The 14,298-nt window shown below is 55.8% G+C and overlaps 1 protein-coding gene across 5 annotated transcripts in view; it reads left to right on the top strand.

Moving 5' to 3' along the window:
- LRP5 (LDL receptor related protein 5) overlaps window positions 1-14,298 on the top strand; it is a 123,815-nt gene that overhangs the window by 30,621 nt on the left and 78,896 nt on the right. For all 5 annotated transcript variants that reach the window (XM_027532741.1, XM_027532739.1, XM_027532742.1 and 2 more), the window contains exons 2-3: window positions 5,545-5,941; window positions 13,656-13,853. In XM_027532741.1, coding sequence (XP_027388542.1) covers window positions 5,545-5,941; window positions 13,656-13,853 — 595 coding nt within the window. The remainder of the gene's footprint in view (window positions 1-5,544; window positions 5,942-13,655; window positions 13,854-14,298) is intronic.

Genomic DNA, 14,298 nt, shown 5'->3' with positions numbered 1-14,298 from the left:
ACACAGGCCGTAGGGCGCACAGAGCTGGCCTGGACTCTAGAGAGCGGGCTTGGTAGCTGTAGTACACGGGCTTAGTCCCTCTGTGGCACGTGGGATCTTCCCAGACCAGGGATCGAACCCGTGTCTCCTGAATGAGTAACTGGATTCTTTACCACTGACCCACCAAGCCTGAGTGCACAGGTGTTTGTCATCACCCTCTAACTTCAGTCTTTCGGGCACAGAGCTAGGAGTGGGATTGCCTGGTCACGTGGCTCGGGGAGGGGGTAGCCTTTGAGGACTCGCTGGGAGGCTCTGCATCACAGCAACAGGGGCCAGTGGGGCCTTTTTAAAGTAGTTACTGTTTCCTGCTAGATGGATGAGGAAACAGGCTCAGAGCAGAGATGAAACATCTGGCCCCAAGTCTCCCAGCTGGAGGTCAGGCTGAGGTTTGAACCAGGCTCCCTGAGTCTAAGTACTTTCCTTTGTAGCAGGACTGGATGAATGAAACATTTAACTACAGTTGCTAGCACTGCCCTGACTGGTGTATATATATGTATTTTTTAAAAAACGTCCTTGGTTACTATGCCACATTGCCAGGTGGAATTTTAGTTCCCTGACCGGGGATTGAACCTGCGCCCCTTGCACTGGAAGTACAGCGTCTCCACCACTGGACGACCAGGGAAGTCCCTGGACGGTGTTTATTGAGTGCCTAAAACGTGCTGTTGCTGGGCTGAGGGTTTGTGTGAATCGTTCTGTTGAAGCCTCACAGTCTCCGACGTGGGGGTACACTGATGACCCACATTTCACAGAACGTTGAGCTCAGAGAGGCCCAGGTCTCAGCCGTTCCCCTGAGCTGGCTCCAGGTCTCTCACTCGGAGAGCTGCCCTGGGCTATGTATCCTTGTGATATATGGTCCTAAATATATATATATATATGCTTGCACAGAGAATGCCATAGCAACATACGTGGAACCTGGGGTTAAAACATTTAAAGACATAAGGACTTCCTGGTGGTCCAGTGGCTAAGACTCTGTGCTCCCCAGGCAGGGGGCCCAGGTTCCATCCCTGGTCGGGGAACTAGATCTCACATGCTGCAACCAAGACCCAGCGCAGCCAAATAAATGGCTACATTAAAAAAATAATAATAATAAACCAACCATTTAAACATAATTATCCGGTAACTCAACAGAATCACCTTTCACTGTGCTCAGTGGCTAAGTCGTGTCCATCGTCCAGTCTCTAGTTCAGCCTTGGTTCCCACCTAGCGCCTTCTCATACCTGCAGTTCAAGTACAAACCAGGGCTTATAGTTGTGTGTGTGTGTGTTACTTGACATTTCTTACACCTTTTCTGGTGTCACTGCAGTCATTGTCTTACTGCTTTAACGGACACAACTTTCTACTGAGAGAACAGCCTAGGTACCCGACGCTGGAGCTTTTTATTTGTTTATTTTTTTCTTATGAGGAAGACTGCAGCAAATATTGTGTCTAGGACGTTTTCCTTCCTTCAGGTGTTCCCTGGGATAAGGTCCTGCGAGGCTGATCCCTGGGGAGAGCATTGAAACGGTTGTGGTCCTAAATACCAGCAGACGAGGCATTTCCTGAAAGGGCTGTTCCTGCCTCTGTGGCCGCCAGGTGGCCGCGTCTGTTTCTCCACCGACCCCGAGGGGGTCCTGGTGGCCCAAGCATGGCCGGGCCGGAGGCTTGGCTCTCAGCCTGTCTGCCCTCCCCTCCTCTCCCTCCTCACGCTCCTTGTTTCCCCTCACGGCTCCAGAAGCTTGGGCCACTTGGTAAGAGAGCATCCCGGAGCGGCCTGGGCCAGGTCAGGGCACCCTTCTAAGAGCCGCAGTCCTCACCTGGGGCATGTGCACCTGGGACTCGGACCTGCCAGGTCCTGGGCCTGTGGGCACATCACCTGGGCGGGAGCTCGTCGTGATGTGCCGTCTCCCCCAGGCCTCACCCTAGGGCCTTTGCACCAGCCATTCCCTCTGCCGGGATGCCTTCCCTCTGCCTCTCTCCCGCTTCAAGTCTTTGTCCAGGGGTCACTTGCTCAATGAGGCCACGCTGACCATCTTACGTGAAACGGCAGCACCCACTCCAGACCCTTCACTCGGCCCTGTTTCTCCAAACCACAACTGACTTCATCTCACCTTCCATTCTGGTTGTCTTTTCCCCCCACGTAAGACCAGGCACGAGGGTGGGTTCTTGGTTCTGTTGTGTGTCTCAGACAGGCTGGCATGGGCTTTATGACACTCTGCCGCCAGCCTGCTGGCCGGCTTGGTTCCGGTCTCAGCCCAGCACATCCCTTCCTAGGACTGCCTGTTTGGACCCCAGCCCCTCGCCTGGGTGCTCTGATCCTGCCCAGGCCTCAGCCTTTCCCTCCCTTGGGGTAGGAGCATCCCTACCCTGGAAGCCACATCTCCGTGACGAGCCGGAGCCCCTGCTAAGCTTGGGGCCGCATTATCCAGGGCTTCCCAGGCCCTAGGAGGAGCCCTGGGCGGGTAGGTGCTGCTGGCGGGCGGGCAGGCGGCCCCCTCACAGAGACCCCCATCGCTGTGAGTTCCCCAGCTGACCCGGAGAGTGAGTGAGTGAGTGAGTGAGTGAAAGTTGTTCAGTCATGTCCGATTCTTTGCGACCCCATGGACTGACTACAGAGTCCATGGGGTTCTCCAGGCCAGAATACTGGAGTGGGTAGCCTTTCCCTTCTCCAGGGCATCTTTCCAACCCAGGGATCGAACCCAGGTCTCCCGCACTGCAGGTGGATTCTTTACCAGCTGAGCCACAAGGGAAGCAGACTTAGGAATTGAGTGTGTGGTGGTCTCCAACCATCTTCGAGGCAGGAGCTGGTCCTCCTGGAAAGAGCCTGCTGGCCCCTGGCCCTCTGAAGTGGCTCCCCGCCTCAGTCTCCGTTTGGGAAGGCACGGAAAATTGAACGTCCCCCCCCCTCACCCCCTGACATCATCTGCGGCCTTTCAAAGGTGCACCTGAGCAGCCCAGCGTGTAAATGGTGGTGAAAATGTGGTCTTTCCAGTTTGGGGAGAAACAGCAGAGCAACTAGGATTCTCTGTTCCCTGGGGCGGCTTCCTTCCCATCTCTCCCCAGCTCCGGCTCCCAGTCCCTCTCTGGGACTTTTGCCTCGGGTAACGCTTTACTTACTGGATTTCTGGCCGACAGTTGGGGCTGGTGACATGCCTCCTGGGTCTTTCCCTCCAAAGAGCTTCCCCTCGGGGCTGGAAAATCTCCTGTCTGAGACTCCCCGTGTGTGGGCCGTCCACCCCTTGATGCGGATGTCAGGTGAGTTTCGTCCCTTATCTGTGGTCACCAATGTCCACTTGAATACCTGTGGCATCGGGGAGCTTACCTTCTTCTGAGATAGTCGCCCGGAGAGGCTAATTTGTCTATTTTTAGTGTTCAGAGCTTCCCAGGTGGCTCTAGTGGTAAAGAACCCACCTGCCAATGCAGGAGACATGAGACACGGGTTTGATTCCTAGGTCGGGAAGATCCCCTGGAGGAGGGCATGGCAACCCACTCCAGTATTCTTGCCTGGAGAATCCCATGGACAGAGGAGCCTGGAGGGCTACAGTCCATGGAGTCACAAAGAGTCAGACGTGACTGAAGTGACTTCACATGCGTGCGTGTGTGCATTTTTAGTGTTCGTTTGTTGGGCTGTGCTGCGTCTTAGTTGAGGCATGCAGAATCTTTAGTTGTGGCACGTAGGATCTAGTTCCCTGACCAGGGATCGAACCCTGGCCCTCTGCACTGGGAGTGTGGAGTCTTAGCCACTGGACCACCAGAGAAGTCCTCAGACTTGCTAATTTAGAGAAGGAAGTGAAGACTGCATCCTCGGGCTGGGGCTGGGTTCACCCTGTTGGGGGGAGGCCATGAGGCCTTGGTGTGCGTACCTGTGTGTGTGTCTGTCCCTGGGGAGAGGATCAGCTTATCGGGGAGCTTTGTGACCCCCAGGAGGTTAGGAACCACCCGGCAGGTCCTATCTTGGCCGGATGAGAGGGGATGAGCGGGACACCTTGCCGCGAGGAATCTCGGGAACCTGGGCACATCCAGCAATGCTGGCAGGGTGGGATTACCAGTCACCTGCGCTCCAGTGGCCGGGACGACCCTGGTGACGATGAATGGGCAGGTGCCCTGGGGGTCCTGTTGCCCTGAGTGTGCTGTGGGGGGTTGGTTGGCATTGGCTTTGCTGCCTCCCCGCATAGGCCTCCAGATCTAACCTCGAAGGCCCACTTCTGCTTCTGGCCTTCACGATTCTTCCTCCTCTGAAGGTCTGGACCTTCCCGGATCTGGGCTGTCACCCCCTCACTCACTGTCCTCCAACTGGCCAGTGTCTGACCCTTGGAGGGCACCTGACTGCCGGCCGGGCCTCCAGTGGTGGGTGTCACTGCCTCTCTGCTCCCCGGGCCTCCGGCTGATGGTGGGGTTCCGGACCCTTCTGGGCCGCCCATCCTTTTCCTTCTTCCCTCTCAGCGCAGAAGCGACCGACCATCTTCAAGCTGGGATGCTAGGGGGTAGGGGGAGGGAGGGTGAAACGCATTTATAGAGCAGCTGCCTGTGCCGGCCCTGGGCAGGGCAGGGGTGTTCTTCAGACGGGCAGGTTAGCCCTCCTGGAGTGCAGGGTCCACCGGGCCCCTTGGCATGCTGTAGCAGCTGGGAAAATGGTTAATTTCCATTTTTAATTAAAAAGACGTTTTTATTGAGGTACCTAACATTTTTGTAAACTAAATATATGCACTCAAGCAGCATACTTGAGTATGAGTGTTCCAGAGTATGGCACCTCTGGTGTGCTGTTGAACTTCGTTCCTCTCGAAGCCTTAACTTCCCCTTCTGTAAAATGGGCCAGCTATCACCCACAGCCCAGGCCTCTGTACCGAGGGCTCAGGGCACTCAGAGAGGAGCCCACTCAGCCCCACGTGCTGTGTGTGGCCAGCAGAGAGCTGTCGGTCTGTGACGACCCACGTTCTTTATTATCTGTTCAGACCTGTTCGGAGCAGGGAGGGATGAGATTCGGGACAGATGTTCTCCGTGGACCATCTCCTCCTTGCAGGATGTCAGGATGCCTAGCTTGGATACAGCGGTAACATCGCATTGTTTGATTGTTGCCATGTGGCATAACGTGGCGACGGCAATGGTGGGAGTGGAAGAGCCTCGTGGGCGGTCCTGACCTGGAGCCCTCTGCGTGGCCTCTGACCTGCAGGGGCGGGGGGGCACGATGTGAGCCGGTGTGCACCCTGGCAGTGTGGCCTTGTGGTGGCATCTGTGGGCAAGGTGATAGGCGTGGCAGGAAGGGCTGCTGGGGCCTGGCGGGCATAGGGGGCACACACGGCAGCCCTTGGTGATTTCAGTAACTACAGCTGCCTTGAAAGAGCCTCTGAACGAGTGCTGGGCCCACCCAGGTGGCTTCCCGGCAGTGGCCGGGGATGGAAGGCAGGAGCTGCGAGCCTTGGGCACAGGCCGGGTAGGGGCCCTGGGGTGGTCCAGGCACAGAGCCCTCCGTCCCGGGCTGTGCAGCCTGCAGCTCAGCCAGGATCCTCACGGTTTGCTTCTGTCCCACAGCCTCGCCGCTCCTCCTGTTTGCCAACCGCCGGGACGTGCGGCTGGTGGATGCCGGCGGAGTCAAGGTAGAGTCCACCATCGTGGTCAGCGGCCTGGAGGACGCGGCCGCCGTGGATTTCCAGTTTTCCAAGGGAGCCGTGTACTGGACAGACGTGAGCGAGGAGGCCATCAAGCAGACCTACCTGAACCAGACGGGCGCCGCCGTGCAGAACGTGGTCATCTCCGGCCTGGTGTCGCCCGACGGCCTGGCCTGCGACTGGGTCGGCAAGAAGCTGTACTGGACGGACTCGGAGACCAACCGCATTGAGGTGGCCAACCTCAATGGGACGTCCCGGAAGGTCCTCTTCTGGCAAGATCTTGACCAGCCGCGGGCCATCGCCTTGGACCCCGCACACGGGTAAATCCAGCACCTCACCTCCCTGGGCGGGGGCGGGGCAATGGTGGTGGTTGTCCAGTCGCTCAGTCATGTCTGGCTCTTTGTGACCCCGTGGACGGCAGCACGCCAGGCCTCCCTGACCATCACCATCTCCCAGAGCTTGCTCAGGCTCATGTCCATCGAGTCGGTGATGCCATCCAACCATCTCATCCTCTGCTGCCCCCTTCTCCTCCTGCCCTCAGTCTTTCCCAGCATCAGTTTCTTTTCCTGATGGTGGGGTGGGTGGGGCCATGATTTCCCTCTTGAATTTACTTGAGACCAAGTACCTTTTTCAGAGGAAACCCGCAGTCTTAAAATGAGTCCACCCTGCAGAATTTGTTGAAACACCCTGGAATGTGTTTCTTTTCTAAACTCGCTGCAACTGATGTGATTGGCCGTGGATCTGAGTTGTTAAACATCTCGGTGTGTGTGTGAGTGGGTGCGCGTGTGAGTGGGTGTGTGGGTGTGTGTGTGTGAGCGGGTGCACGTGTGAGTGTTGGAAGAGGGTCTGGGCGCTCTGCCAGGCAGAGCCCACACCTTTCACCCTCTCTGTGACTGCATCAGCTGAACACGGTGGAAAAAGTGAAACTCCCCGTCCGGATGTGGAACTTGCGGAATTGTTGCTCTGGTGTCTTCTGGAAGCCCTCTGCTCCCGCCAGCTTCGTGGTCTGGCTGAGCTCACGTGATCCGCAGAGGCTCAGGGCCCAGCCCCAGTTCCAGGTGGGGTGTTGTGAGTGGCGGGAAAACTAAGGACGTACGCAGAGTTGAAGGCTGGGATGGAGGGGAGATGGCAAGCTGCCCTCCAGGCCATGCTCGTGGCCGGCTTTCCTAGCGGGAGCTCTTGGCTCAGTCACCCGCGGCCCTCTTCCCTGTCTTCCCACCGCCTGGGAAGGACACACCCTTAGCTGGGCGGCATCAAGCCTGGTGCCCGCCCACTGGCCACGCCCAGCGCACGGCTGTGTCCGCCCGCTCCTCTGCTGTCCGCTCATCAGAAACGGCTGTCGGGCATCTTTTGAACAGAAACGCAGTAGGACCCTGGTTTCTGGTCCTGATGCCCTCCGCTGCCCTAGGGGTGGTGCTCGCTGCCCTGCCTGCAGCCAGGGTGGGAGGGACCTCTCAGCCCACCTGGGACGGGTGGAATGAGGGCGGAGGGCGGGTGCCTGGGTAGCTCCGGGAGCACGCTGGGTGAGGGGGGGCACTTGAGTGGCCGAGTAAAGTTCCTTCCATGGGCTTCTCCGCATGTTGACTGAGAAGGCACACTCGGCTGTCTCTTGATACCAGGAACGCGTGGTGCCTCTGGAGCTGCTGGGTTGTGTAAAAGCTGAGTGTATGTGTGTGTGTGTGCATGCACTGCTGGAAAGTGTGGGCTGGAGGGTGTGAGCATGTGTGTTTGTGCCTATTTGGGTGCACCTCTGAGTGCACCTGTGAGCACACGTGTGTCTGTGTCAGTGTGTACACACATTGGGGTGGCTGCGTCAGATTTATTGTCCTGGTAGCTGACTGGCCGAGGTCAGGGGGACAAGCCCGGTGTCCCTGCTCCCGAGGCTGCCCCAGCATCCTGGGTGGGGGGCATGCCAGGCGGTGACTTATCTTTAGGCCCCTCACCCTCCGAGGAGGGCTGAGCCGCTCCAGCCACCAGGGGGCCAGGCTCATCTTCCAGGAGGGTCTCTGCGTTGCCTGGGAAACAGCCCTTGCCTCAGGCCTCTCCCATCCTGCAGTGTGGCCGCAGGGGTCACAGAGGGTCATTGACTGTCTTCTGGGTCATCGTGGCTGGGGTGGCTGAGTCCCGCTGGCTAAGAGGGGGCTCCGTCAGCAGCGGGAGAGGCTGAGGGGAGCAGCCTCGAGGCCCTCACAGTGCCCTGGGGGGATGCCGAGAGGGTGGTGTGCCACTGGGGAGGGGGCGGCAAGGCGCAGGCACAGGGAGGGGAGGTGGGGCCTTCCCGCTGTTGGTCAGGAGCCGGGGGCGTCTCTTGGTAGCAATTGAACAGAGACATGAAGAGATGAGGCCAGGAGACACCTGGGGGAAGGCTTTCTGGGCAGAGGGAGCAGCTGGTGTGAGGGTCCTGGGCCTGTGGCAAGGGTGGGTGTGGGGGTGGGCAGGACGGGCTTTGAGGGGAAGGGTCACTGGTTTGACTCATGCTTAAGGGGCTCTCTCTGGCTCTTGGAGCGAGGGGAAACTTTAGGGTGGGAGCTGGGAACTACATTAGCAGCTGTTACTGTGCTCCTGGCAAGAGAAGGCAGATAGGACTGGACCAGTGGGTGGGGGGGTGAATGGATTAGAGGTAGTGGGCTTGAGTAGTGGGGGGTCTGTTTTGAAGCTGGAACCATCTGGATTTAGACAAGAAGGGAGGACGGTGCAGGGCTGCCCTGTGCCTTGGCATCCCCATCTGTACAGGGTTGTGACCCTGCCCCACGTCATGGACACCAAGAATGGTTGTGGCGTCAACAAAAGGTCACTGTTGTTATGTTGAAAATGCCCCTCCCACCCTCCTGAAATGTAGTCTTCACATCTGTGCACAGACTTCTCTTTTTTCTCTTCCTTGCAGCCTTTTGCCATCTTGGTTGGGAGGTGTTTGGTGCTTGTTTGGAAGGTGCTCAGTTGGGAGGTGTCTGGTGTGGTTGGAAAGTGCTCAATTGGGAGGTGCCTAGTGCTTAGTTGGGAGGTGCTGGTGCTTATTTGGGAAGTGCTCAGTTGGGAGGTGCTTGGTGCTTGGTTGAGAAGTGCTTGTTGCTCAGTTGGGAGGTATCTGGTGTGGTTGGAAGGTTCTCAATTGGGAGGTGCTAGTGCTTGGTTGGGAAGTACTCAGGAGGTACTTGGTGCTTGGTTGGGTGATGCTTGGTGCTGTTGGAGGTGCTTGGTGGTTAGTTGGGAGGTACTGGGTGCTTGTTTTGGATATGCTTGGTACTCAGTTGAGAGGTATTGGTGCTTGGTTAGGAGGTGCTTGGTATTTGAGAAGTGCTTTGTGCTTCATGCTCACACCCATGCTGGCATTTCCTGTAGCATCCACAGGAGTTGGTCCATCTCTGGCTCTGGCTTGTCTTAATTGAAACCTTTTCTGATCTTGCCTTTGAATTCTCTCCTCAGGTCCTGCTGGGATCACACCCCTGCCCCTGGGGGCAGAGTTGACTTTGGTGTTGACACCTTGGGCAGGATTTCTGAGGCCCCAGTCTCTCCCCCTAAGCTCCTCCTTCCCTGGTAATGTGTCTGATGCGTGATGCAGCGAAAATGATGCTGCAAAGTGTCACCCTCAGCAGGGTGAGAACCCTGCACTGTGATCCTAGGCTGGCTGTCTAGGGTGTGGTTAAGGTCATGAGTGCCTTCTTTGTCTTCTTAAGCACCGCTGCCCAGCAGGGGAGGACTCTAGGCTGGTGCGGAGGGACCACGGGCAGCACCCCAGCCTCGCTAAACACTGGCCTGGTGGTGGCCCTTGGTGTGAGCTTGAGCTGAGTCCTGGGACAGTGGGTGTCGTTCTCCGCCCCGGCCACAGACGTGAGGCTGCAGGGGGCATCACCACCAACCGCCCCAGCCCCGTGGGAGGCTCTCCCGTCTCCCTGTGTCTTCTTGTGACGTCCTCTTCCTGCCTCACAGCTGGGCTCCCTCCTCTGCTGAAGGGATACTGCCCCAGATGTCATTAGGAGGGTCCTCGGTTCTAACGTCCACCCAGGGTGCATGTGACCAAGAGCCCCACAGGCAGAAGGGCCCGCAGACCCCGGGGATTGGACTTGGGCCATTTCAGCATGGCAAGAACAGGCCCAGGCCAGGCGCCTCTGCTGCCAGCATCAGGTGCCCCTGTGGGGGGCAGAGCGGCCCCTCTGGCCCCGAGGCTCTGGGGCTGGGAGGACATCAACCCCGCACGGGGACGGGCGATGGGGCGCATGCCTGTACCAGCCCACGAGGGGCTGCGGTGGCTCCTGGGTCTCCAGCTGCAGCCAGGCTGAAACCCAACCCCCTCTTTAAAATGCAAAATAGCCCTTCCCTAAAATAAGACCCAACCACAACCGCACCAGCCGCTGCCCTCTGCGCAGTGCTCTGCCTCGGAAGTCGCTGCTCCTCCGTGGAGCTTGGCGGGGCCTCTGGCAGTGTCCAGGCCCTGCACGAGCACGTCCGCACCGGCCGGGCTCTGGGAGCGGGGTGGCCCGCGAGTTCCCCATTTAAGGAAACCAGCCGGCCTCTGTTATGAAACCCGGGGGAAGGAATTTGAATTATGCTCCTCGCGGAGGTCCTGAGCCTGCACTTTTTCCGGCCTTTCCCGCTGGCCTCCGAGGAGCCTTTGGGGAGGGCACGAGTACAGGGCTCCAAGATTTATTCTCCTGATACCTTCTGGGCAGCTGGGGGGCCGGAGGCTGGGCTTGTTCCAGGCTGCTGGGGGTGGGAAACACGCAGGGAGGGAAACATGCCTGCACCAGGCCTGCGGGAGCCTTTGCAGCTGGCCGAGGGCACCTGTGAGCCTCAGGGGCTGCGAGAGGTTGACCACCGCCCAAGGCTGGCAGAGGGGCATGTGTCCCAAAGTGGACAGGCCTTGGCCCCAACGAGAAAACCACACTGTGCTCCTGGAGCCGGTGAGCGGCGCAACACACCTTTTCAGAGCCTCAGTTTTCTCATTTGTCCCGCTGGAGTAGTAATTCCCGCTCTCCCTGCATTTTGAATTGTGGCCGAGAAGACTCTTGAGAGTCCCTTTGGACTACAAGGAGATCAAACCAGTCCATCCTAAAGGAAATCAACCCTGAATATTCATTGGAAGGACTGATGCTGAAGCTGAAGCTCTGATACTTTGACCACCTGATGTGAAGAGGCGACTCTTTTGGAAACGACCCTGCCCTGTTGCTGAGAAAGACTGAGGGCAGGAGGCAGAGGGGCGACAGAAGATGAGATGATTGGATGGCATCACTGACTCGGTGGACAGGAGTTTGACAAACTCAGGGAGATGGTGAAGGACCGGGAAGCCTGTTTTCACTCCTGGGGTCCCACAGCCCCTCCAGGCCCCGTCTGGGCTTGAGCTCCCTCCCTGGCTGGCCACTCCCCCCACAACAGGACAGGTGGCTCCTAGGAGACCCCTTCCAGGCTGATGCCCGTTTGCCCAGCGTAAACCAATCATTTATCTCTAAAGCAGCCACTAAGGCTGAGGGTGATGGGGTTTGCTGATTGCTCAAGACTTTTCTGTGTTGCCCCAGAAGTGGGTGTGGGAGCAACCACACCAGCTGGAGAGTCTCATGGGCCTCAAGTGGGAGGGGGCCTTTTGAGGGGAATCCAGGCCCTGTCCCCTCACTGTGGAGAGACGCTGATGGACAGAGAACGGGCCTGCCCCTTTGAGGCCTGTGACTCCCCCAGAGCCGAAGGGGCCAGGAACCCAGGAGATGCGTGCCCTCCAGGCCGGCGTGGGTCCCCTGTGCTCTCCACTGAAGGGCCGCATGGAGCGGGCACCCTGCTAGGACAGCTGGGCCCTGTGGGGTTTGAACCCGTCACCCGAAATGCATGCATATCTTCTCCACTCTCATGGTGGGACATCAAATAAGGAAGCCTCTGCAGAGGCGGTGGGTTCTGGCTGGAGACCCTGCGATCGTGGTTAAGCAGAGCAGAATCACCCATAGCCCACCTTGGAATAACTGAGATGTTTATAATTTATTTATTTTGGCCACACCAAAATAAATAGGGCACGTGCGATCTTAGCCCCCTGCGATGGAAGTGCAGAGTCTTAACCACTGGACCGCCTGGGAAGTCCCAACAGACTTTATTTTTTTTAAAGCAGTTTTAGGTTCACAGAAAAAATGGGGGGAGGAGTGTACAGAGAGTTCCCACGTATCCATGACCATTTAATGCGTTTTGACAGAGATTTAATGTCACATATCCACCATTGTATTATCCTGTGGTGGTGAGTGGTTTAGTCCATCGCTAATTTCCTGTCCAGCTCTTGGGACTCCATATACTGTAGCCCGCCAGGCTCCTCTGTCCTGGAAAATAGAATTTTCCAGGCAAGAACACTGGAGTGGGTTGTCATTTCCTTCTCCAGGGGAGCTTCCCAACCCAGGGATGGAACTCAGGTCTCCTGCATTACAGGTAGATTCTTTACTGACTGAGCCACCAGGGAAAGTCCCGTATTATCCTGTAGAATCATTTTACTATCCTCTGCGTTCCACTCATTCATCCTTCCCAAGCCCCCAGCAGCCCCTGATCTTTTTACTGTCTCCACCAGAGTATGCAGCCATTTCACACTGGCCTCTTTCACACTAATATGCATTTCGTGTTGTTCCGTGCCTTTTCACGGCTTAATAGCTCATTTCTCTTTAGCACACAGTAGTATTCCATTATACATGTTTTAGCTGCCTTTTAGAAGTTCCTTTACAGCATTTTTATAGGAGGAAAAAATCAGAAGCAACTGCAAATGTTCAGTGTGGAATCACTTAAATAACTTATGGAGCCTGGCGGGTTATAGTCCAGTCAGTTCGGTTCAGTCACTCAGTTGTGTCCGGCTCTTTGCGACCCCATGGACTGTAGCATGCCAGGCCTCCCTGTCCATCATCAACTCCTGGAGTTTACTCAAACTCATGTCCATTGAGTCGGCGATGCCATCCAACCATCTCATCATCTGTCGTTCCCTTCTCCCTTGCCTTCTGTCTTTCCCAGCATCAGGGTCTTTTCAAATGAGTCAGTTCTTCCCATCAGGTGGCCAAAGTATTGGAGCTTCAGCTTCAGCATCAGTCCTTCCAATGAATATTCAGGACTGATTTCCTTTAGGATGAACTGGTTGAATCTCCTTGCAATCTAAGGGACCCTCAAGAGTCTTCAGCACCACAGTTTAAAAGCATCAATTCTTCTGTGCTCAGCTTTCTTTGTAGTCCAACTCTCACATCCATACATGACTACTGGAAAAACCAAAGCTGTGACTAGACTGACCTTTGTTGGCAAAGTAATGTCTCTGCTTTTTAATATACTGTCTAGGTTGGTCATAGCTTTCCTTCCAAGGAGTAAGCGTCTTTTAATTTCATGGCTGCAATCACCATCTGCAGTGATTTTGGAGCCCCAAAAAATAAAGTCTGTCACTGTTTCCATTGTTTCCCCATCTATTTACCATAAAGTGATGGGAGCAGATGCCATGATCTTAGTTTTCTGAATGTTGAGTTTTAAGCCAACTTTTTCAGTCTCCTCTTTCACTTTCATCAAGAGGCTCTTTCGTTTTTCTTCGCTTTCTGTTATAAGTATGGTGTCATCTGTATATCTGAGGTTATTGATATTTCTCCCAGCAATCTTGATTATCCGCCACAGGGTTGCAAAAGAGTCAGATATGACTTAGCGACCAAACAACAACAAAATTCCCATTAAAAGAACAAGAAAGATTCCTATTAGTAAGAAGAAGAGAATACTCAGAAGACATTGCTAAATGAGAACAAGTGGAAACAAGGATATTTAATTATCCAACTTTGATTAATAAATAATATATTAGTGGGGATTCCACACTTCCATTGCCAAAAGTGTGGGTTCAACCCCTGGTTGGGGAACTAAGAACCCACAAGCTTCCTGGACAAAAAAAAATATACGTATCACTAACTGCTTAGAAAGCAATTCGGAAGTAGTAATACCCCACGGCCTAAACACTGGATGAGATTTCCGGGCAGATTCATTGTCTCTGTTTCGTATGCTTGCATTCATGTAGACAGGAAACAAAAATCAAACAAAAGCAAGTGTTTCTGTCCTCGTTAGGTACATGTACTGGACAGACTGGGGAGAGACACCGCGGATCGAGCGCGCAGGGATGGATGGCAGCACCCGGAAGATCATCGTGGACTCGGACATTTACTGGCCCAACGGGCTGACCATCGACCTGGAGGAGCAGAAGCTGTACTGGGCCGACGCCAAGCTCAGCTTCATCCACCGCGCCAACCTGGACGGCTCCTTCCGGTAAGTCCCGGCTCTGGGCCCTCCCCTTACGCTCCGGCTGGCCAGTCCCCGCTGGGCGTTGGTTGATCCTTCTCTACTCAGGCCCACGGTCTTGCACCTGAAACCCTGGGGGCCTCAGGCATGCAGGCCTCCTCAGGACAGAGATCAGTAGTGGCGCTCACGCCGTATCTGACATCCCACCTGAGCAGGGTCTGGGGAGGCACCTGTATCTATGCTATGGCAAAATGTAGACGGTTCATTCTAAGTGGGATGGAAAAAGCTATAAAGAGCCCCTGTCCCCATCCAGGTTTTGCCACCAAAGCACCAAAGCGCTTTCAAATTTCTGAGTTTTTTGGGTCTCAGTATTGGAGATAAGCAATTGTGGACTCAGGCCCAGGAGTTGATGGGGTTGTAACGACTTCTCTGCACACCTTCCTCCCCCCAGCACTGAGCTTCTGGAGGCAGA

This window comes from Bos indicus x Bos taurus, chromosome 29, assembly GCF_003369695.1.
Source record: "Bos indicus x Bos taurus breed Angus x Brahman F1 hybrid chromosome 29, Bos_hybrid_MaternalHap_v2.0, whole genome shotgun sequence".
NCBI classification, from domain to species: Eukaryota; Metazoa; Chordata; class Mammalia; order Artiodactyla; family Bovidae; genus Bos; species Bos indicus x Bos taurus.
Note: the sequence above shows the minus strand (reverse complement) of the source record. Positions and strands in the feature narration are given on the sequence as shown.